Source organism: Delphinus delphis, chromosome 11 (assembly GCF_949987515.2).
Source record: "Delphinus delphis chromosome 11, mDelDel1.2, whole genome shotgun sequence".
In the NCBI taxonomy this organism is placed as follows: Eukaryota; Metazoa; Chordata; class Mammalia; order Artiodactyla; family Delphinidae; genus Delphinus; species Delphinus delphis.
In genome coordinates, this window is record NC_082693.1 from 88,494,164 (window position 1) to 88,514,462 (window position 20,299).

The window sequence follows — 20,299 nt, forward strand, 5'->3', positions numbered from 1 at the left end:
CTTCTTGTATCTATGGATACTTTTTAACAGTTCTGAAAAATTCCCATTCACCACCCCATCCAATGATGCCTCACTTCCAATTTTCTCTTTATCTCCTTCTGATAATCTAATTAGACATATCCCAATACCTTAACTTCCCTTTATTTTTCTACCTCTTTTTTTTCAGTGTGCGTGTTTTGGGTAATTTCCTTAGATATGTCTTCCTGTTCACTAAGTCTCTCTTCAGCTGGGTCTAATCTACTGCTTAACACCTTTATTTAATTTATAATTTCAATAATTATATTTTTCACTTCTACAAGTCCTAGTTGATCTAAATAGGCCTATTCATCTTTGAGAATCTCTTGTTCCTCTAACCTACTTTCAATATTCTTTTTTTATTTTTTATACAATACAAATGCTTATATTATGTTTCATGCCTGATGAGTCTAATACTTGTAGTCTTTGAAGTTTAATTCTATGGTCAGTTTCTGCCCTCTCTCATGGTAGCTTAATTCCTTGTGTGTTCAGTGATAACTGACTGAGAACTCATTTTTCTAGAAACTCCACCTAAAGGATTCTGAAGTCTTGTTTTTGAGAGTATTCTTCAAGATCAGATTTCTGTTTGTTTCTCCCAGGGATCTGGAAATTTTTCTTTTTTTTCTTTGTATTTCTGCCCTACACATATAATTTTAGCTCCCCAAATAATATGAGCACATGCTTGAAATTAGGAGTTCTCAGGGGAAACATTTCTCCCTTATTCCACCAAAAGCAAAGAATGAAACAGGCAACAATCTCTGTTGTTTCCTCCTATACTATGGGTTTTTAAACTGTTTATCTACCGAGGATATCACTCTTCATGGATCCTGACTTTATGCCAGGGTCTTCTAATTGTGTTTTTTCGTGTTGGGGCCCAAGTTCCCACACATAGCATTTCAACAGAATGGCTATACGTATGGGTTGCCTGATTTTGATTTAGGCCTATTATCCCAGTGCAACCCACGGTAGCATTCCCTTGTTTGCACAATAATTATACAGCTATCTACATTTATACAAGGCTCCCAGACGCCAAGGATAAGCAAATATCCAGCAAATGTCAGATGCAGCTGCTTTTTGCTTATCATTCTGGAGTCACACTTTATTACTGTTTTTTGGCCTCTGTTTATTACTTCATTTAATTTATGAACTGATCAGCTATGCTTTCAAAACATTAAAAAAAATTTTATGCAGCATTTTTAGGTGTTCTTTATAGGGTTGGTTTTATTTTCCTCCCCTTTGAACTTCTAGTTTATGATATTCTTGGAAATACTCCTGTGCATTTCATCTGTTTTCCTTATGTCTAACAAATACATGACATATTGAAGGAATTTCATAAATGCCGATTTAAAGAATGAATAATGCAGGTACTTCTGTTTTAAATATTTTGCAATGAACTTCAAGTGCTTTAAAAAACAGTTCTTTATTTTTGACTCTGTGATTTCACTCCTGAGGAGGTGTGAACTTTGAGCTGTTCAATATTTATATTTGTGAAAGTTTGAAAACAACTAAGGTAACCAGAATGGCTAAGCAATGGAAGAACACAAAATTCCATGTAAATTGTGACTATAAATAAGGCATAATAGGTACATAATGCGGATATGGACCAGAAACCAATAAGAGAAGCCTGACTTGTTAGAAAAGCAAGGTTTGGGTCCCTTTTTCCTTTTTATAACTTGCAATTATTGTTACCACATCGTCACCTGGGCAATGGGTATAAATTTTAAATGAAACAAACTCTCTATGGATGCATGTATCTAGTTCTTCTCTTACAGCCAGAGGGCAAACACACTTGGTGTCAGACAGACCTGGGTTCAAATCATTCATCTGTCATTTAACAGCTGAGATCAGTTTTTCATTCTTTCAACCCTTCACGACTACAGGTAGGGAATGCTGACACACCCCTTAACTCTGGGCTCAGCCACACGGTTACTTTGGCACATAGGATGTCAGCAAAAAGGACTCGGGTTTCCTTGTGTGCCCTAGGGCTTCCTTTTCCACCTCTGCTTTGCCATGAGAATGAGCTAGACTGGCCTGCTGACAGGACACAGGAGACACTGGAGGAGAACCAGGTTGCCCTAGCCACAGCCACCCCATCTGAAGCTGACCACAGACATTTGGCTAAGCCAGTGACTATCAGACAACCATCCAGTCAACCTGTGGACGCATCAACTAAATACATGGTCGATGATTTAAGCCCCTATTAGAATAGTTTGTTACGCAGCATTATCTGTGGCAGTAGGTAATTGATACACACACCCCTTCTTCTTTGTCTATCTCCTGTCAGGCCTTACCACTGTGTTTGGTACTTAGAGACCAATGATAAAGGCTTTTCTGTCACTGTCCTTTCTCCCTGCTGGCATCTCACCTCATCCACAACTATCATAGCACCTGTCATCTTTTTTAACATTTATTTCCTTACATGTTTCTCTGCTCCTCTCTGCCAAGAATGATTTGAAAGTAGAAAAGAAGTTATTCATATCCATATCTACAGCACCTGGCACAAAGGAGGCCCTCAGTAAATGTTTTCCTTTGAATTAAATGACTGGATTTGGGGAGCCAACATGAACCAAAACAACCAGCAGCAGGTAGCAGGAAGAGTAACCACACACGCTTGTTCTTGTGCTGGGAGGCCTGATACTTTCCAGAAAGCCAAAACAGGGCGGGGTGGGGGGGAACAAAACAAAGCATAAAAGCCCATTCTTTCTGCTCTTCTGCACCCTTCTCGCTCTCTCTCTCACCACACTGCACACAAAGCTCCGAGCCAATCATCCCCCTGAAGGGCGCTGCCCCATCCAGCTTCCCTCTGCCACCACCCACCAGGGCCTTCCTTGCCCTACCTTTAGATCAGACACGTCTCTGTAGCACTGCTCAGAGCGGGTGTGGTCTGACAGCTGCACGTTCCAGAAGCAGGGGAGCTGATACACGAGGAAGGGGTTTTGTTTGATGACAGCGTTGAAAATATCCTAGGGGATAAAAGCCAGCAATACGGTCACAACAGTCAGATGGGCTCAGCTTGTGATGCTGGCTCTTGAGGCACCACATCTCCTGCGCAATCTCTTGAGCCTCCGGCTCGGAGCACAGGCTCACTTGCACTGCAGGGCATCTCCCTTGCCTTTTATCTCTAGAAACCAAGCAGTCATGTTTGGATAGAGAGGGGGGAATGCCCCACACTGACTTGAAGCTCACGGGTCCTGCTGGTCTCAGTGAGCACCGTCCAGCGAAGGGGGCAGACACGGAGCGTCTTTTCCACCCGAGCCAGCATAAAATAAATGAAGTCACTTTTCCGCCCCTCTTCTCACCTCACCGAGGAACCCTGTTGTCATCCATCCTGAGCCTCCTGGAGAGGAAACTGCGTGATGACAGGTTGCTCTCCTTATTGAGGGGCTGAGACAAATGATATATCCTGCTTCAGCAGCATTCCCTGGGGCGCTGGGCAGACTCGATGATGGATGCAACCCGGGATTCCTGCGGGCCAGGGTGCCTGTGCCCGTGCTCCGCATTTCCAAATCCAACTCTGACTTTTCTAGGGAGGCTTTACTTCTTGTCGGCTCTTCTCCAAGCTCTTGCACCAGCCAGGCCACACATATTAACTAGCTGCTGACAGGTGGTGTCGGGAGGTGAATTATGGGCCTTCGCAGAAGGCAATGGCTGAATCAACTATCCTCCTTGGACATGGACAGGCAATTGCTAGCTTTTGGGGACACACTCAAGTCATTATGACCTGACTTGAAATATGATGATGGAGGACAATTTTCCCCTCAGGTTTAAAACAGCTACCTGGGTAATTTTTAACTCCTTCATTATACCATATCTCACGTTTGAAAAAGGAAATTAGTTTCTGGCTGCTCGGGAAATACAGAATAACAACAATGCTAAAAAAAATAGTAAACTAACACCACAGAGTTTCTTGTTTCCTCCACGTTAGAAAACTTTGCAAAAATTCAACAAATCAGACAACTGAATGTTGAACAAAAACAGGGAGTGAGCTTCTTTTTGGTTAAACAGGAAAGGATAAAATGCAGAGAACTCAGAGAAATCGTCTTTACATTTCAAGATGGCCATTTACACCATGGGAAACTCATAATCTAGATGTGTGACCCTGGTAGATTCAAGGGCAAAGGCTCAGGCCTCTGTGTTTCTCAGCCAAAATGAGAAATGGGGTTTAAATGAATTTATGTTAATAGTTTGGTGGAGTTCATGGGTTTTTTCAGATTGCCTGGATTAAAAGCTGGTTTCACCAGCCAAGGAGGTTTGTCCCTTCTCTTTAAATGCATTTCCCTTGAGGATGGGGTCATAGTATAGGATCTAAGCAAAAGGCTTTGCTTCAAAAGTTAGATTCTATTTGCCAGAAAGGAAAATGGAATCTTGCCTGGGAAATATGCCTTGGTATTCTGGAATCTCAGGGGGCAGGCACTGGATATTCTACACCAAGATGAAGACTGTGACCTCCTAACACACCAAATTATCATTTACTTATGACTCTTCTTCAATAAACTATGAGCTCTCTGAGGCCAAGGACTGTGTCCTTCTTTTATCTCCGTAATCCTATTTCTGAACATATTCCCTGGCACGCGCAGTGTGCAGGGCAAGTCTGCTGAACACGCACACGAACGAACAAGGGGAATGAACTAAGGGGAGTGCTGTCGTCTCAGGCTGGCAAGTACAAGGCAGATCTATCCAAGTAAGCAGTCATACAGATCTGGAAGAATAATGCAGACTCAGCCACTTGCAAGTTTGAGACACAGCAGCAGGGTGTTCAGGAATAACCGTACCTTCTAAGCTGCCTACTTACCTGATCAGCTAAGGATGTGGAGAGCATGCCCATCAACTCCCTCTCTGCAGTCAGCCTCCACATCTGCTCCCACTTCATCTTCCGCAGCTTATCCAGAAGCAGCAGGATCACCCCTAGACAACAGTATAGGATGGAAGAGAGGAAAAATACGACAGTAAGAGAGACAGCCAGGCACGCCTGTCTGCGTGTTTTGGAGATGAACACATCTGGATCCACCCCAGGCTCTGCCGGGTACTCGGGATGAGACGTTAAACAATGTCTCTGAAATATCCTCATTGTATGGAGAACATTAACACAGACCTCAGAAGCTGTCCCGAGGACTAAGTGAGACGGGCAAAGGAGCCCAGCGCTCCCTGGAGATGATGGCTGCACAACAACGTCAATGCACCAAACACCACTGAACTGTACACTTAAACACGGTTAAGACGGCATTTTTATGTTATGCTTATTTTACCACCCAAAAAAAAAGCCTAGCACTGCACCTGACACATAGCCCATCACCTGTAAGCACAGATTCTCTCTTATGTTTTTCTCCAGATATATGACAACCTACCTAGGGTTAGCTGATGGATGGTGTTTATACAACATATGCCATTTATCTTTACAGAAACAAAGCAGATCCTCTCTGACTTTATTCTGGGTATGTCTTTGCCAATTTGCTTTATACCTACTGATAAGCCATATGAGCTCGTTGCAGTATTCCTGGTTTCAACAGACTTCTTTGGTCCAACAGAATCAACACAGATGGAAACTATGGTGAAGGCTGTGCTGATGCTGGGTGTTCAAGATGGAGCTCCAAGAGCCTTTGGGTTCATAAGATACTAATAGTCAGAGGCTGCTTCCTCCTCCTTGCCACCTTCTTGTTTTGCGGTTAGTTTTCATGGGGAGGGACCTGAACGAAGGGGGGGATCGTCTAGGAAGGGAAATTGCCCTTGTTTACACCTTTGTATTTTTTAAAATGTTAAAAACAACTAAATGTATTATTCAGGTAAAAATAGATTAGTAAAAGTCTAAAAAGAAAAATACATTTTGGCTTAGCTGAATGGCGTAGGAGCAAATGTCTACCACCAGGTCAGGGAGAGCATGCAGAGACAGTACAGAGCACAGAGCACGAACGGCCAAGAGAAGGTTCCTGCAGGCCGCTGCAGTTACTCTGGTGGATGGAACTGTGGCCGTGATGCCCTCCCCAATCAATACTCCTCAGGAAGCTTAGCTCAGCAAAACAGTCAGCGGAGAAAACTCCAGGCAGCTGAAAAATGATCTTAGTTGATACCTAGTGCGTTTTCTAAGACTGCTGGAAAGAAACTGATTCCCCAAATCACACATAAATGTCAACACTGAGACTTTTTTTTACTTATTCCAGTGGCACATACTTGGAGAAAAAGTATATTCACTATTCTTTAAAAAAAAAAGTTATTTATTTATTTATTTTTGGCTGTGGTGGCTCTTGGTTACCGCGAGCGGGCTTCTCATTGCGGTGGCTTCTCTGCGGAGCACGGGCTCTAGAGCGCAGGCTCAGTAGTTGTGGCTCGTGGGCTCTAGAGCGCAGGCTTAGTAGTTGTGGCTCGCGGGCTGTAGAGCGCAGGCTTAGTAGTTGTGGCGCACGGGCTTAGTTACTCTGCAGCATGTGGGATCTTCCCGGACCGAGGCTCGAACCCGTGTCCCCTGCATTGGCAGGCGGATTCTTAACCACTGCACCACCAGGGAAGCCCAAAAGTGTATTCACTATTTAGTGAAAGGTGTTTGTTCAGGGAGAGAGTTGAAATAAAATATATATGGTTATGGGAAGAATAGGATAATACACAGAGATCTGAACTTGTAAGTCAGAAGGGCAAAGCATATTTATTGCATATCTCCCTTGTGCTTTGTTAGGTTTTTTTGCACATCGATAAGGTAAATATTGTCATCCTTATTTTGCAGGTGGGGAAGCTGAGGGGGGCGGGTGGGTCAGACACTTGAACAGTTCACAGTACAAGAGCCGCTCTACGAGATCCGAACTCAGATCTGCCTGACTCCAAAGCTGGTGCTTCTTCAGCTATACCACACAGACCAGAGCCCCAGCAATGCCTCTGGGGAGTTCTGTGACTCAGGCCAAGGCCTTCTCCTTTTCTGACTTTTGGTTCCTACCTGGGTAAAAGGAGGAAAATGCTACTTGCCTTGCAAACTCAGAAAATCGCCACGCCCCCTAGTGGTAGGCTGGTAAATGTTTAACCACCAGCTAGCTCTTCAGGGGAAAAACACCCCAAACCTAGATTTGTAGCGACTGCTGATTGCCATGGTGTAAATACTCTCATTGTGGCCGATTTCCAGCTACTGATGTGATGTCATCAAACAAGCAGTTGGGAAGGACTGAGCACAACTGGCCCTCCTGAGCTAGGGGGAGTTAGGTCCAGCGCACCATTGAAAGTGTTCCCCAAACACGGGAGGAATTTTAGAAATAGCAAAATTCACCACAAGGGTATTATTTGATTGCTTCTTTGGGGGAGAAAGGAAAGAAAAATTGACAGCGTTACAAAACAAGAGAACATAGTGACGGATTCAAGAAAATAGATTCCAGTCACACATATGAAAGAGAATTCCACTAAATCTTATTGCAGAAACTAATGCTAATTAGATTTAGAATTAGGGCTAGATGCTCCAATATATAGAAAAAATGAGGAATGCAGAAACTATAAACAATGACGAAAGATACTTATGCACATTCTGAAGCCTCTGGAGGCATCATGGTAGATCTATCAGTCTCTGGAGACTGACTGAGAATTGATGCTTTTCAATGGTGTTAAGACTTAGCAAGTCCTAAGTGGCAGCTGTGACTCCATACAGTTTGCCAGGCTAGTTGAAAAGAGGTGGGGGGATGGTCCAGAACAGAAGACTAAAGGCAGAAATGTAGGGTCCTTCTCCCAGTTACCCAACCTTCTCCTTTGTGTGATTTTAATTTAACTTTTAGAAGCATGAACTATTTCAAACTAACAGAAAAGTACCAAAACTAATATGACAAATACCTACCACCCCGATTTAATAGATATTAATATACTGCCACATTTGCTGTTCATAATAAAATGTCACAGGTAAATGAGAAGCTCCACCATCTCACTGTAGCCCTCCCTCTCCCAAGGGTAACCAGTATCCTGGAGTGCCTGGGTTTCATTTCCCTGCATGTTTTTTTTAATTTGTATTCTCTATGCATATATTAATAAACAATATATGGCATTTTCAGTATGTTTCCCAGTGCATATTTTCTACTCTAACTTACCTTTTCACCCAATGTTATGGCTTTTAAGAGTTAACCATGTTACGGTTTCAGCATCTAGTTTATTCATTGTAATCACTTTATTCATTCCTTGTATAGCTGCACCACAGTTTACTTGTGCATTCCGCTGTTGAAGGACATTTTGGCTGTTTCCCATGTTTCTGTTCTTATAAACAATGCTGCAATAAACATCCTAATCCCAATTCACTGGGCATACTTCCGAGCGCTCAGCTGGGGTACAGCCTCCCATGTTGTACAAGGATTGCTGTGTTGATGGTGCTATTTGTCTTGAAACATCTTGAATTGCCTCATCTTCCTTTTCTCTTACAAATTAGGCCATCACAGAGACTCATGGAGTCTACATTTAAAGTGCCTTTCACATCTCTTCTTTTACTTACTCAGTCAACAGTTATTTGTTGAGCACCTACTATGTGCAACCTAACTGAAATTTGTTTTTTAAAAAAATTGATGGGGGTAACATTGGTTTATAACACTATATAAAATTTCATGTGTACAACATTATACACACATAGATACAGAGAATAGAGTCGTGGTTATCAGAGGGGAAGGTGGAGAGGGTGAAATGGATAAAAGGGGTCAACTCTAGGGTGATGGATGGAAACTAAACTTTTGGTGGTGAGCACACTGCAGCGCATACAGATGTTGAAATACAATGTACACACAATTCATTTTAGAGGCACCTTTTGAGTAACTCCTACAGTTCTATTCACTGGGTTAACTGGGGACTCAGCAGTTCATAAAACACAGTCCTTGTTCTTGGGGAGCAAGGCCTAACAGGGAAGGGAGATGGGTAACCAAGAAAATGGAAAACAGTGACAGATAGGAGATGTGTGAAGAACCGTGGGGAGCCGGGGACAGGGGAACTGATTGTGATCTGGGTGTGGAGGGACCATTAGGGAAAAGCTTCCTGAAATAACTGATGTCCAAACTGAAATCTAAAAGAGGCAGAGGATTACCTGCTGAAGGTCAGGCCAGACAGACTTCTCCCTTCAGGGTTGTGAACGTCAATCAGGCAGCAGATCTTTTCTACCACATTTGAATAGCAGACCCTAAAAGGTAATGACCCATTTCCCTCTCTTCTCTCAAAAAAGACAATTAAAAAGAGGCTGCATAAGGTTGTCTAGCACGGGTGAAAACATTTGTCTTTGCTCATAGATCTATAATTAACCACAGGTTATTTGTGGAATAAACATCCCCGTATCCTCACACTGATGCAACAGAATGAATTCCAGCAACACAGGCATTTTGGTAGCTATCACAGAAGGGAGCTGCATGTAACATGAAAACTGTGCTGGACTTGGAAACGTAAGTCCTGGGTTTGAGGCCTGATAGGATCCCTTATTGCAATATCTCTTTAAAAAAGCCACTGGGATCCTGAGCCCCAGTTCCTTATTTGTAATAAGGGGACAATCCCACATTAGCTCCAAGATGATTATAAGGGCTTAAAAATTATATCTTTAAAAGCATCTGGTATATGCCATGATTTATTATTTCCTATCTTGAAGTAAAGATCCTATGAAAAGTCCAAAAAAAAAAAAAAAAAAAAACGTACTGGGCTTCCCTGGTGGCGCAGTGGTTGAGAGTCTGCCTGCCGATGCAGGGGACACGGGTTCGTGCCCCAGTCCAGGAAGATCCCACATGCCACGGAGTGGCTGGGCCCGTGAGCCATGGCCGCTGAGCCTGCGCGTCCAGAGCCTGTGCTCCGCAACGGGAGAGGCCACAACAGTGAGAGGCCCACGTACAGAAAAAAAAAAAAAAAAAAAAAAGTACTGAGTACAGTAGGAACAGTACTCAATATTGCTGACTTGATAAATATTCATTGAGAATAAATGTCCATACCCCAAATTCCTCTATGAGCCTGAACCCACTGGTCTCTCTAAAAATCTCCTTGTGCGTGTAGAATGCACTGGACACTTAAAAATTGTGACATATTGCCAGGTCCATATTGCTTCTTAGTCTTCTGTCAATAGTCACTTAGGGTGTCACCACCAGCATGACTAAGATGTCCCTTGGGGTTATTGCGAGTGGCCACTAAGGGATACAACCCACAGGAAGAAAAGAAATTGATGGAAAGAAAATCCACCCCAAGAACAATCATGTGAGTAAATTACGTTCTTAAGCAGCTAAGGAGTCTGTTGAACCTGTCAAATATAATCACATGAATATGTACTTACAACAGAATCTGCCTGTTTCTTCAAAGGTTGGGAGTTTGTACCCAGATTGTACAAGAGCTAAAAAAACAACATTTCCAGGGAAACATAACTCTAACTACTTATTGACCTAACTCCTATGGTGCTGGGGAGATACCCTAATTAATGACTGTGAAGGCCTTCGGAAATACGAAGTGGTACCTAAAAGTTTGTAAATAACAGTTACAGAAACTATACATTTCTTCATTAAGGTACCTAATTATCACGCATTAAACTTGCTTGATTCCCACTCGAATTAATACAAATCGTGTGCACACAGGCAATGTGGGAACAAGCTTTTTAAGTGAATCCTAGTTAAAATGATGAAAATGGCTCCTTCTGAAATGGGACCCTTTCAAGCTGAAACAACACAGCTTTGGCGTTGGAATAAGTGCCCCCAGACAGATGTTGACACTGCTTCCCTGCTGTCAGGGGGACAGGGGTGCCAAAAAGCTTGACTCTGGCCTTTGCTGCTGCGCGATCTGCCCTTTCCATACTTGCCGCTGAGGTCTGGGGGCATGGCGCAAGCCCTTTGCCCTGGAGGCCAGCACTCTGCACAGAGGCAGCATGCCTTGAATATGAAAGGCCCTCCTCCCAAGGGAGCTGGCTGGGATGCATGGGGCTCACACAGCCTTACCTTCTCCTGCCGTGCTGGGTGGGAGCTTAAGAGACCAACACTAAATAAATAAATGAATAAATAAATTAAAAATCAAAGGCTTCTCCTGCGAACATCTGGTCCAGAGGAAGGGCGTTGTTTCATCTGTGGATCAGAGGACAATGTTTTTTTCCCAAACTGAATATGCAGTAACGTCTCGGTAGCCAATATGGCAGGGAAAGGAAGTTGGATGTGGATGTGGAGAGAGAAAATAATGCTTTTTTAAAAAAATGAGCCAGATATTGATTCTTACCAACGCGACTGTAAAAGGGAGAACAGACTAAAAATGGTGACAATGCTGATGACTGTCACCTACTATTTATGAAGCAACTGCTGTATCCTGAAGACAAGGTGCCTAACCTAGATGACCTCCGACTCTTACGACGAGCCTGCTAGGTCGATGGAATGATCCCCATTTTTGAGATGAAGAAACTAAGGCTCGCACTTAGCTAGTGAGTGGCAAAATTAGTCTCACTCTTAGACCTGTGGTCTTTCAGCCACGCCACGCTGCCTCCTGGTGTGCGTGTGTGTCTGTGTACATGCCCATAGTAAATATGGTGAGACTTTGCTGAATCGGTGGCCTAAAACCAAAACAAGTCAGGGAGCTCCTGGAGGAACAGTAATGTGAATGTTTGGGGAACTCTGAAGACCACAGGCCAGAACCAGACTACATGTGTCAGAACCTGGGAGAGACCAAGCGTACAAGGCCAGGAGAGGCAGGGTGGCCCTGTGTGACTGCAGCTGCTCGCACAGGTGGGCTCTAACCAGGTATAAGGGACCATGGGGGGCAGTCAAGAACTATTTCAATCAGCACACCATTCCAGAGCTAACTTACATCAACTCTCCCTCCCACACGGCACAGAAATCCTCTTCTTTCTGCATCTGAGTCCACAACCTCGCAGCCTGTGTTGGACCACCTCTTGCAGGCCAGGAGAACGCCTTAAAACCCTTTCAGCGAATGGACAACCTTAAGCTCATGTTATGAAAACCTGCTGTTTAAGAGGAGGTTCTACCATTGTCTTCTTTCTTTCTTTCTTTCTTTCCATGGAGCCAGTTTTCATCCTTCAGCCAAGCTAAAGAATACGGCTAGAACTGACCTGGTCAATTCTGATCACGCGCTTCCTTAATTCAGAAGAAGAAACTGAGGTCCAAAGTGGCTCCCTGATGTCTTCAGACCAGTTCAGAGCAGGTTTCAGATGAAACCTTTTATTCCTCAAGGCAGTGTTTTCCATGGCCTTCTGCAGGATGCTAATAGGTGTTGTGGGAAGCAGGTAGTTAGCTGTGTTAAATAAGTTTAGTAGATAGCGGGTTAAATAAAGTTAAACAGTGTTGGTTTTAGCAGTGTGCATATGGCGAATCTCAGAGGTGGTTACCACATCCAACACCTTCTAGACTTATTTACCAGGACCTCTTCCCCGCACCCCTGCTCTCCCTCAGGAAGCTGGTAGAATATTGCTTTTCCCTTCACTTCCACCTGCATTTTCTCAGCTCTCCACCTGCACTGTAAGGGCTGATACACGAAAATGAAGATTTATTCTTTGGTCCTTTAGCATTTCTTGTGGCTTCATTGGCTTGAACCAGAGAAAGAAAACTTTAAGTGGGCACTGAGTGGTTGGCTACACAGGAGGCTCTGGGGAAGATGCCGGCCCTCATCGTGGAAATGTTTATGACAATGACCCACATAATTTTGACTTTCCTCTCTTCTGCTTTGAAGCACTAGAGTCCTCTTCTCATGCATGATGACCCAATAGAAGGTGAGTTTATAAAAGTTCACCTACTTTAAAATCCCCTGATTTTACCTACGACTCACTTTTGATCATAAAAAGCGAAAGTAGAACCTTTTAATTTATGTGTTTTTTTTTCTCAAAAGCTCTTTATCAGAGAGAGAAGATGGAAATCCTTCCACCTGAAGCCTTCCCTGACTTTGCTGGGATTTCTGAAAGTGCGGATGGATATAGTATAAAGGGCTGCTCAGACCTTATAAAAGGCTGGTCACTCACTCACTCATTAATTCATTCAATAAATGTCCATCAAGCGACTTCTACGTGTCAGGCACTAGGTACACAGAAATGGAAAACACAGTGGTCCCTGCTCTGAAGCATCTGGAGGTGCTGTGGGCACTGAAATAGAGAGGTGTGTTCTGGGCAAGCGAGGTTGGTTCCTTTAAAAGGAGGTGGGTTCAGATCTCATGTCATGGGGAGCGGTCCTTTAAGAGAACAGAATTGTACCATATCTCTTCCTCTCACTGAACAGAACTGTGATAGGACTGAGAACATAAAGGCTTTGCTGGCTGGCAAATGCATTTTAGCCAAGATTTTTATAAGTAAACTTTTTACTGAAGTATAATATACATTCAGAAAAGTACACAGATCCTAAGTACACAACGTGATGAACTTTCACGAAGTGAAATCGCCATTGTAATTAGAACCTGGACCAAGAGACAGAACATCACGAACAGACCAGAATCCCCCTCATATTCACACATACACCCACTGTCCTGCCATTATCCTGAATTCTTACACCACAGTTCAGTTTTATCAGGTTCTGAATTATATATAAATCAAATCATACAGTATTCACCCTTCTTATGACTGGCCTTTTGGCTCAGTAGTATTTCTGGGAAGCCCATTTGCATTACTGCACGCTGCTGTAGTCCGTTCATTTAATTCTGTATCGTTACCTACACTATGAATATATCTCACCCTAGTTATCCATTACCTTGCTGACGGACACGTGGGATGCTGCCAGCTTTGAAAGCCATTGTAAACATTCTTGAACACGTCTTTTGGCGTCATTTGTATGCATGTCTGTTGAGTGCAAACCTACTGTAGTTAAGGTAGTTATTAAAGACTCTCCAGCCTGTCTCTTTCAGTTTGAAGAAAGTATTTTATGGATCTGTATAGGGGAAAAATATAGAGTGTCCAAGGTGTTGATCTTAAAACGACCACTGAACAAAAGGGAGCATGTTTTGATGCTCAGAAAAGCCAGAGGTAGATGCAAGAGCCGAGCACAGCGCCACAGAGCTTGCCTGGGGGTCCACAGCCCCACACGCTTTCTATCAGGTACTGAAAAATAACTACTCCCTGAACAGAAGTCTGATCTACTGCCTGGCTTGTTGGAACGGAGATTTTAATTTTTAACAAATCATCAGCCTTCATCTCCCTACCGGCCTGGCTAGATGCTTCACTGCACAGGATGATGTTTCATTTGCTCACCAAGAAGGGAGAGACGGCTCGGATAGCCGGGCAGTGCGGACCAGGTGCACGTGCGCTAGAGCCTGCCTGAGCGCCGAGCTAATGGACTGTGGAAGGGCAAGGAGCATTCCTGCCATTTCCAACTTGAACAAAGTGAACCCACACGGAAGGGCACGCTACGTATCTTTTCATTATTCAATCGTTCACGCACACGAGGAACAAGCAGGTGCTGAAAGAACAGGAGGTATGCAGGGGAGGTATGCAGAGCTCACGGCCATCACAGACGGAACTGCCTGGGATCCCTGGTGGCAGATTCCCCGTCGGAAGCACCGCGACAGACTGGAGGGTGGGAAGAGGGAGGGTGCCGTCCTCCCTGCGCACTCTCGAGTCTGCGCAGTGTCTCCAGCGGGGCCTGTCTCCCCTCCCCTGCAGCTTCCTCTGGGTGCGGCTCTAGTTCTCACTGCTGTCTGGCAGCATCGCTTCTTCTTTGTATCTCACTATGGGCTGAACCGTGTGCCCCTCTCCCCCAACTCATACGTTGCAGTCCTAACCCCCACCCAGGACCTCAGGATGTGACTATATTTGGAGGTAGGGTCTTTAAAGAGGTGTTAACTTAAAATGAGGTCATTGGAGGTTCCTAATCGAGTAGGACCAGCGTCCTCATAAGAAGGGGAAACCTGGGCAGACAGGTACAGAGGGACGGCCATGTGCAAACACAGGGACGAGACAGCCATCTCACGAGGAAAGGCCAGAGGCCTCAGAAGGAACCAACCCTTGATCTTGGACTTCCAGCCTCCAAAATGGTAAGAAGATAAGTTCCTGCCATCTCAGCCATCCAGTTCGTGGTCCTTAGCTATGGCGGCCTTAGGAAACTAACACGTACCTCTTGGCCCAGAGCTGGTAACAGCTGCCGCTTCTGCCGGTCTCTGGTGCCTCAGCCTCCTTGCTGACACCTTCAGGGCTCTCTGTCCATCCCATAAACAGTCCCTTCATTAAAATACCTTGAATTACCTGATAAGATGATGGGATCCTGACTAGTGACATGTATGTTATTTCATTTAATTCCCTGACTGCCTCTGTGAAATTGGGATGGTCACGCTTCTTTTACATGTAAGGAAGCTGAGGCTGTACAGCTCATGAGCGGCAGAGTTGAGGTCTCCATCGAGGTCTTTCTGACTCCAATGGCAGTGTGGCTGACCCTGCAGGCTTGCAGCAGGCTGAAAGAAGGGGCTGTCTCTCTGAATCAGAGGCCCATGCAGTAGGAAGGACCCCTGGACATCATCTAGGGCAATCTCTTCATCTTCCATAAATGCGGACACCAGGACTCAGAGAAGTGAGCTGAAGGTCCTAAGGTCGGGATGCTTATGCAAATGGCAGAATAAGGACTTGAACGTAAGTGTTTGGACTCCAGCTCTGATACTTTCTGTTGCTCCCTTAACTAGTTTGAGAATGATAGCAAGAAGAGAGTCACTTCCCAAGTCCCGTATTTGGATTACATGGGGATCTGACCACAGAGATTAAAGGTCCCAGCATCAATCCACATGTCAGCTCCATGCTTACTAGCTGCATGACCTTGGTTAAGTGACCTAATTACTGCTCTCCGGTTCAGTGTACTCTTCTGTAAAATAGGTATAAATAATAACTCATAGGACTGTGATAAGGATTAAAAAAGATAAAGTAGACCACTCAGCACAGTGACTAACACAAAGGCTAGTTTCAATTAAATAAGTGCTACTGTTATTACCTGGGGCAGATTTTTTTAAAACCCAAACTAAGCTCCTATTCACCTGTAGGCACTGAATCTACCACTCATAAGCTGACCAAAAATAAATGATGACACTGATAGCTAACAAAGCTGGCAGCAACCCACTACTAGATACCTGCCAGGTCCCAGGCAGGGGCCCCAGGTACTGTGTTAGGGATGCCCACCACCTCTATTCCTTAAAACATCCCAGAAATACTAAGTAACTAAGAAGCTAAGAAGTAAGAAGCCAAACACAGTTTCATCCGGCTCCCAAGCCCATGCATTTTCTAATACCGTTGTTGGTAAGATGAAGTAGGACGTGACTAGTACAGGTAATCAGATGCAGAAAAGCACTTCGTAACCCAGTCTACGCCCGCGACGTCAAGATGCAGTGAGTGTAGATACGTACAGGTGGCCCTGTATCTCACGTCCTCTGTACCCACAGTTTCCAACACCATCTACAGCACACAGTTGGTCTGCTCAAGATGGCCATAATGACCTGCACTTGTGTTGAACTGAAGTGAATTCTTTCCGGGGAGTTGGATCTCAATAAGCAAGTGTCCAGAGCAGAGGAGGGGCTGAGATAGCTCTTCTATTCATGCGAATCCCTATCGTACCAAAGCCGACTTCAAGGGGACATTTCAATGGGGTGAGTAGGCAGTTCTGTCTCCTTGTTTCCTAGAACAACCATAGTTCTAGAGAAGGCTTTGGATTTGGTCGAGTGCTGGCCCTGTAGTGCTGTAAAGACTTGGAGGCCCGAGATGAAGATTAATTCTGGATCCATTACTTATTTTCCATAGAACCTGGGGCCCGTGTGCGAATGTCTGTAGACTTCTCTTTCCTAGCCTGTAAAATGGTTATGGTGATATTACATTTTTTTTTTCCCCGCTCAGTCGATACCTGTTGAGAGTCTCCTACGTACCAGAACCCATTCTGAAAGCAGAAATCCTTATCCTTGTGGAGGCTTTACATGAATAGAAGACAGACAATAAGCAAAGTAGGTTAAACATACAGATGATATATGATGATAATGATAGAGCACAGAAAGGCAGGAAGACTCAGGTGGGGGACCTGTTGAAATTTTCAATGGGTGGTTGGCGAAGGCTTCTCTGAGAAGGGCATGTTATTTAAGCAAAGACCTGCGGGAGGCGAGGGAGCATGCCACGCTGATAATGGGGCAAGAACTCCGGCAGAATCAGCTGCAAGTGCAAAGGCCCTGAGCGAGCTGATATGCTGCAGAACGGTGAGGAGTGCCTGTCTCTTGGGCTGCTGTGAACATTAAACAAGTAAATAATCCATTTGAAGTATCACATTCGTAACAACTGCTCAATAAATGTTAGCTAGCACTATTAACATTATTCCCGTGGGCACACAAAGGGCCCTATCTACTAGAAAGTGAATCTGGCAGGCAAGGAGGCCGTGGTAACCCTTTGGGGTCTGAACCTTCACGAATGAATGTGCTCTCTGCTCTCTGCCCGCCTGATGTGGCAAACCCACAGGCTGCCCCGTTCATGGGAGAGGATTTCCTCCAAATTGGATTAGCGGGGCGTGCACTGAGTGCTGGGGAAAGAGAAGGGAGAACTAAACCCAGCTTTTTTGTGGTGTCAATCATTTTAAAGAATGTGCAAAATGATCCCTGGTTCAAGCTTTTGGGCAAGAGTAATCAGTGTCCTTCCCTTGATGACTTTTCCAGTAACACAGAAAGAAGGATGGGGGCGGGGGAAAGTGGAACCAAGCCCTTTATCCTTTTAAGGAGCTCTTTAATGCAGGGTGAGATGTCTCCCCAGAAACAAATTTCTGCTTCTGTTAAGTGGGGGAGGGGAAGCGTGGTGAGAGCTCTACCTGTCAGCAATCGTTCCGGGGGACTCTTAGGAATCACGATAACCAAAGAAGATCCCAGAGGGATGGACTCCGTATTGGGAGGGTGGGGATCAGAAAATAAAGGAATGTGCTGGCCTCCTGGTGTTGGCTTTTAAGGGCATGCAGTCATCCTAAGCTATGCTTACTTTTTTTTCCCCCAGCCCTCTTATAACTGGATCTCTTACGAACAATTATGAATCTCTTTAAAATCATGGAATTATACTTTAAAAACCAACCAACCAACCAACCAAACTCATAGAAAAGGAGATCAGGTTTGTGGTTACCAGAGGTGTGGGATATGGGGAGGGGGCATTGGATGAAGGTGGTCAGAAGATACAAACTTCCGGTTTTAAGATACATAAGTGCTAGGGATGTAATATACAAGATAAATATTGCTAACACTGCTGTATGTTACATGCGAAACTTAAGAGAGTAAATCCTAGGAGTTCTCGTCACAAGGAAAAATAGCTTTTTCTTTTTCTTTTGTATCTATGTGAGAGGATAGATGTTCACTAAACTCACTGTGGTGATCACTTCATGACGCATGTAAGTCAAATCATGATGTTCTACACCTTAAACATATACGGCGCTGTATGTCAATTATAACACTGGAAGAAAAAAATCATGAAATTCTGAGCTCTAACTGAGCTAACTATGATTTGCTCTTTCTCCCTCTTGCCTCCATTTACCCCCTACCCTCTCCGCCCCTTGTCCTTCCCAGCCTTCTCTTTGAATGCCTTCCTGGACCCTGCAGCACAGCTGGCCACGTGTCTCTTCTCCACCCACAAGCTATTCCCTTAACACTACTCATCTTGCTGCTCGGGGTCTCCTCTTGAGTTCTCCAGGGCAGGAGAACCCATCCCTATGGCAGGCCTGGCAGACAGACCCAGAGAATGCTTACAACTGAGCTGATAAATAAATGAATGAGTTCAGAAATAAGACAGAGGACCTGCCCAGAGGTACCTAACAGAAGTTCAGTAAATTAACCTGAATGGCTAATTGGAAAAACGGCTTTGAAACACACAAATAAACTGGTTAAAAACAGATCCTAGAGGCTCTGTACAGTGCAGTTAGCTCGTCCAGGATGGGTGGAGCCAGGACAAATCAGGCCAGGAAGTCAAAACACTGTTCTTGTGTTAAATGACTGTCCATCTCCCAATCATAGCCAGAAGTGTCACAAACTTTGCATCAGGAAGTTCTCTCTGGCCCATCTCTTTAGCCCACTTGCTACCTTTGGGCCAAACCAGAGGGTTTTGCAAAGAGCTAGGGTCTGAAGTCAGACAGACTTGGGACTGAATCTGGTCTCTGATGCTTCCTGGCTGTGTGACACTGGAACTGTCACTTAACTTCTCTGTTCTAATCTGTGAAATGGAGGCAACGATACAGTTCTTTTCTCCAGAGGCAAGTTTCCCTTGGGGAATATTCTACCCTGTGCAGAATTACTCCTGTGGATTTTTTCCTCAAATACAAGCTTTTTACTTTAATTATACAAAGATTTTGAGGTACCTCTTGGTGATAATTCCAAAAAAGGTAGGAAATGGGGGAGTAGTGTGGTAAGATAAAGCAGTAGAAGGTGCTGGAACGACCATGCTCCACAGTCCAGAGCCATCTGGAGTATCCCATCTGTGTGTTGACGGAGCCATGCGGGGCCAGAGAGAGGGGCGAGGAGATGATGTAGCGATAAATACCTCCCTAGGAAATACTGAATGATAAGTGAAGGCTACTGGGAGTCTCTTTTGCCGTAGCCATCTAAGTCACAGTTGGAACACACAATTAGGAATGTGTCCCTTGATGTCCTACAATCATATGAACATTTGGAGAGAGGATCAGACATGGGTAGGCAAAGCAAAGCACAGTAATAAATAGCTTATTGACATGCAAGGGGGGGGTCCTGTAAAATTATTGATCGAGGAATGATAAATAGGAATTAATCTTACACTAGTCATTATTACTAATTAGTCATGTACAAAAGATCACTGATGTTCTCAGCTAGAGGCTGTCCTTACCACTGTGTTACAGAACAAAATCCAAACTCCAGAGCATCCCATCACGGCCCAGGAAGCTCTTGCCTGATTCCCAGTGTCACCTCAAGCTTCTCCTGCCCCTCACCCCACAGTCAGTTCCAGAACAAGGCGAGCCCGTGCCCCCACGGGGGCTGCTGGGTTCTTGTCTCCAGGCCAGGCCCATGGCCAGCTCCAGTGCACCCTTCGGGTGTCAGCTAAAACATCTCCTCCTCGGGCTTCCCTGGTGGCGCAGTGGTTGAGAGTCCGCCTGCCGATGCAGGGGACATGGGTTCGTGCCCTGGTCTGGAGGATCCCACATGCCGCAGAGCGGCTGGGCCCGTGAGCCATGGCCGCTGAGCCTGCGCGTCCGGAGCCTGTGCTCCGCAACGGGAGAGGCCACAACAGTGAGAGGACCGCGTACCGCAAAAAAACAAAAACAAAAACATCTCCTCCTCAAGAGAGGTCTGCTCCTGATATCCTCAACCACAGAATCCTGGTTAATTACTTTAGGGAGTAATCACACCTGTAACTCCTTTCTTTCCTCCCTCCCTCCCTCTCTCCCTCATAGGTGGGGAG

The 20,299-nt window shown here is 44.8% G+C and overlaps 1 protein-coding gene across 1 annotated transcript in view; it reads right to left on the reverse strand.

The window, feature by feature from the left end:
• The window catches only part of LARGE1 (LARGE xylosyl- and glucuronyltransferase 1), a 583,936-nt gene that overhangs the window by 82,896 nt on the left and 480,741 nt on the right, over window positions 1-20,299 (reverse strand). The window contains exons 8-9 of the mRNA XM_060025562.1: window positions 4,808-4,920; window positions 2,853-2,978 (exon numbers count right to left, since the gene is read on the reverse strand). Of these exons, the coding sequence (XP_059881545.1) occupies window positions 2,853-2,978; window positions 4,808-4,920 (239 nt within the window). The remainder of the gene's footprint in view (window positions 1-2,852; window positions 2,979-4,807; window positions 4,921-20,299) is intronic.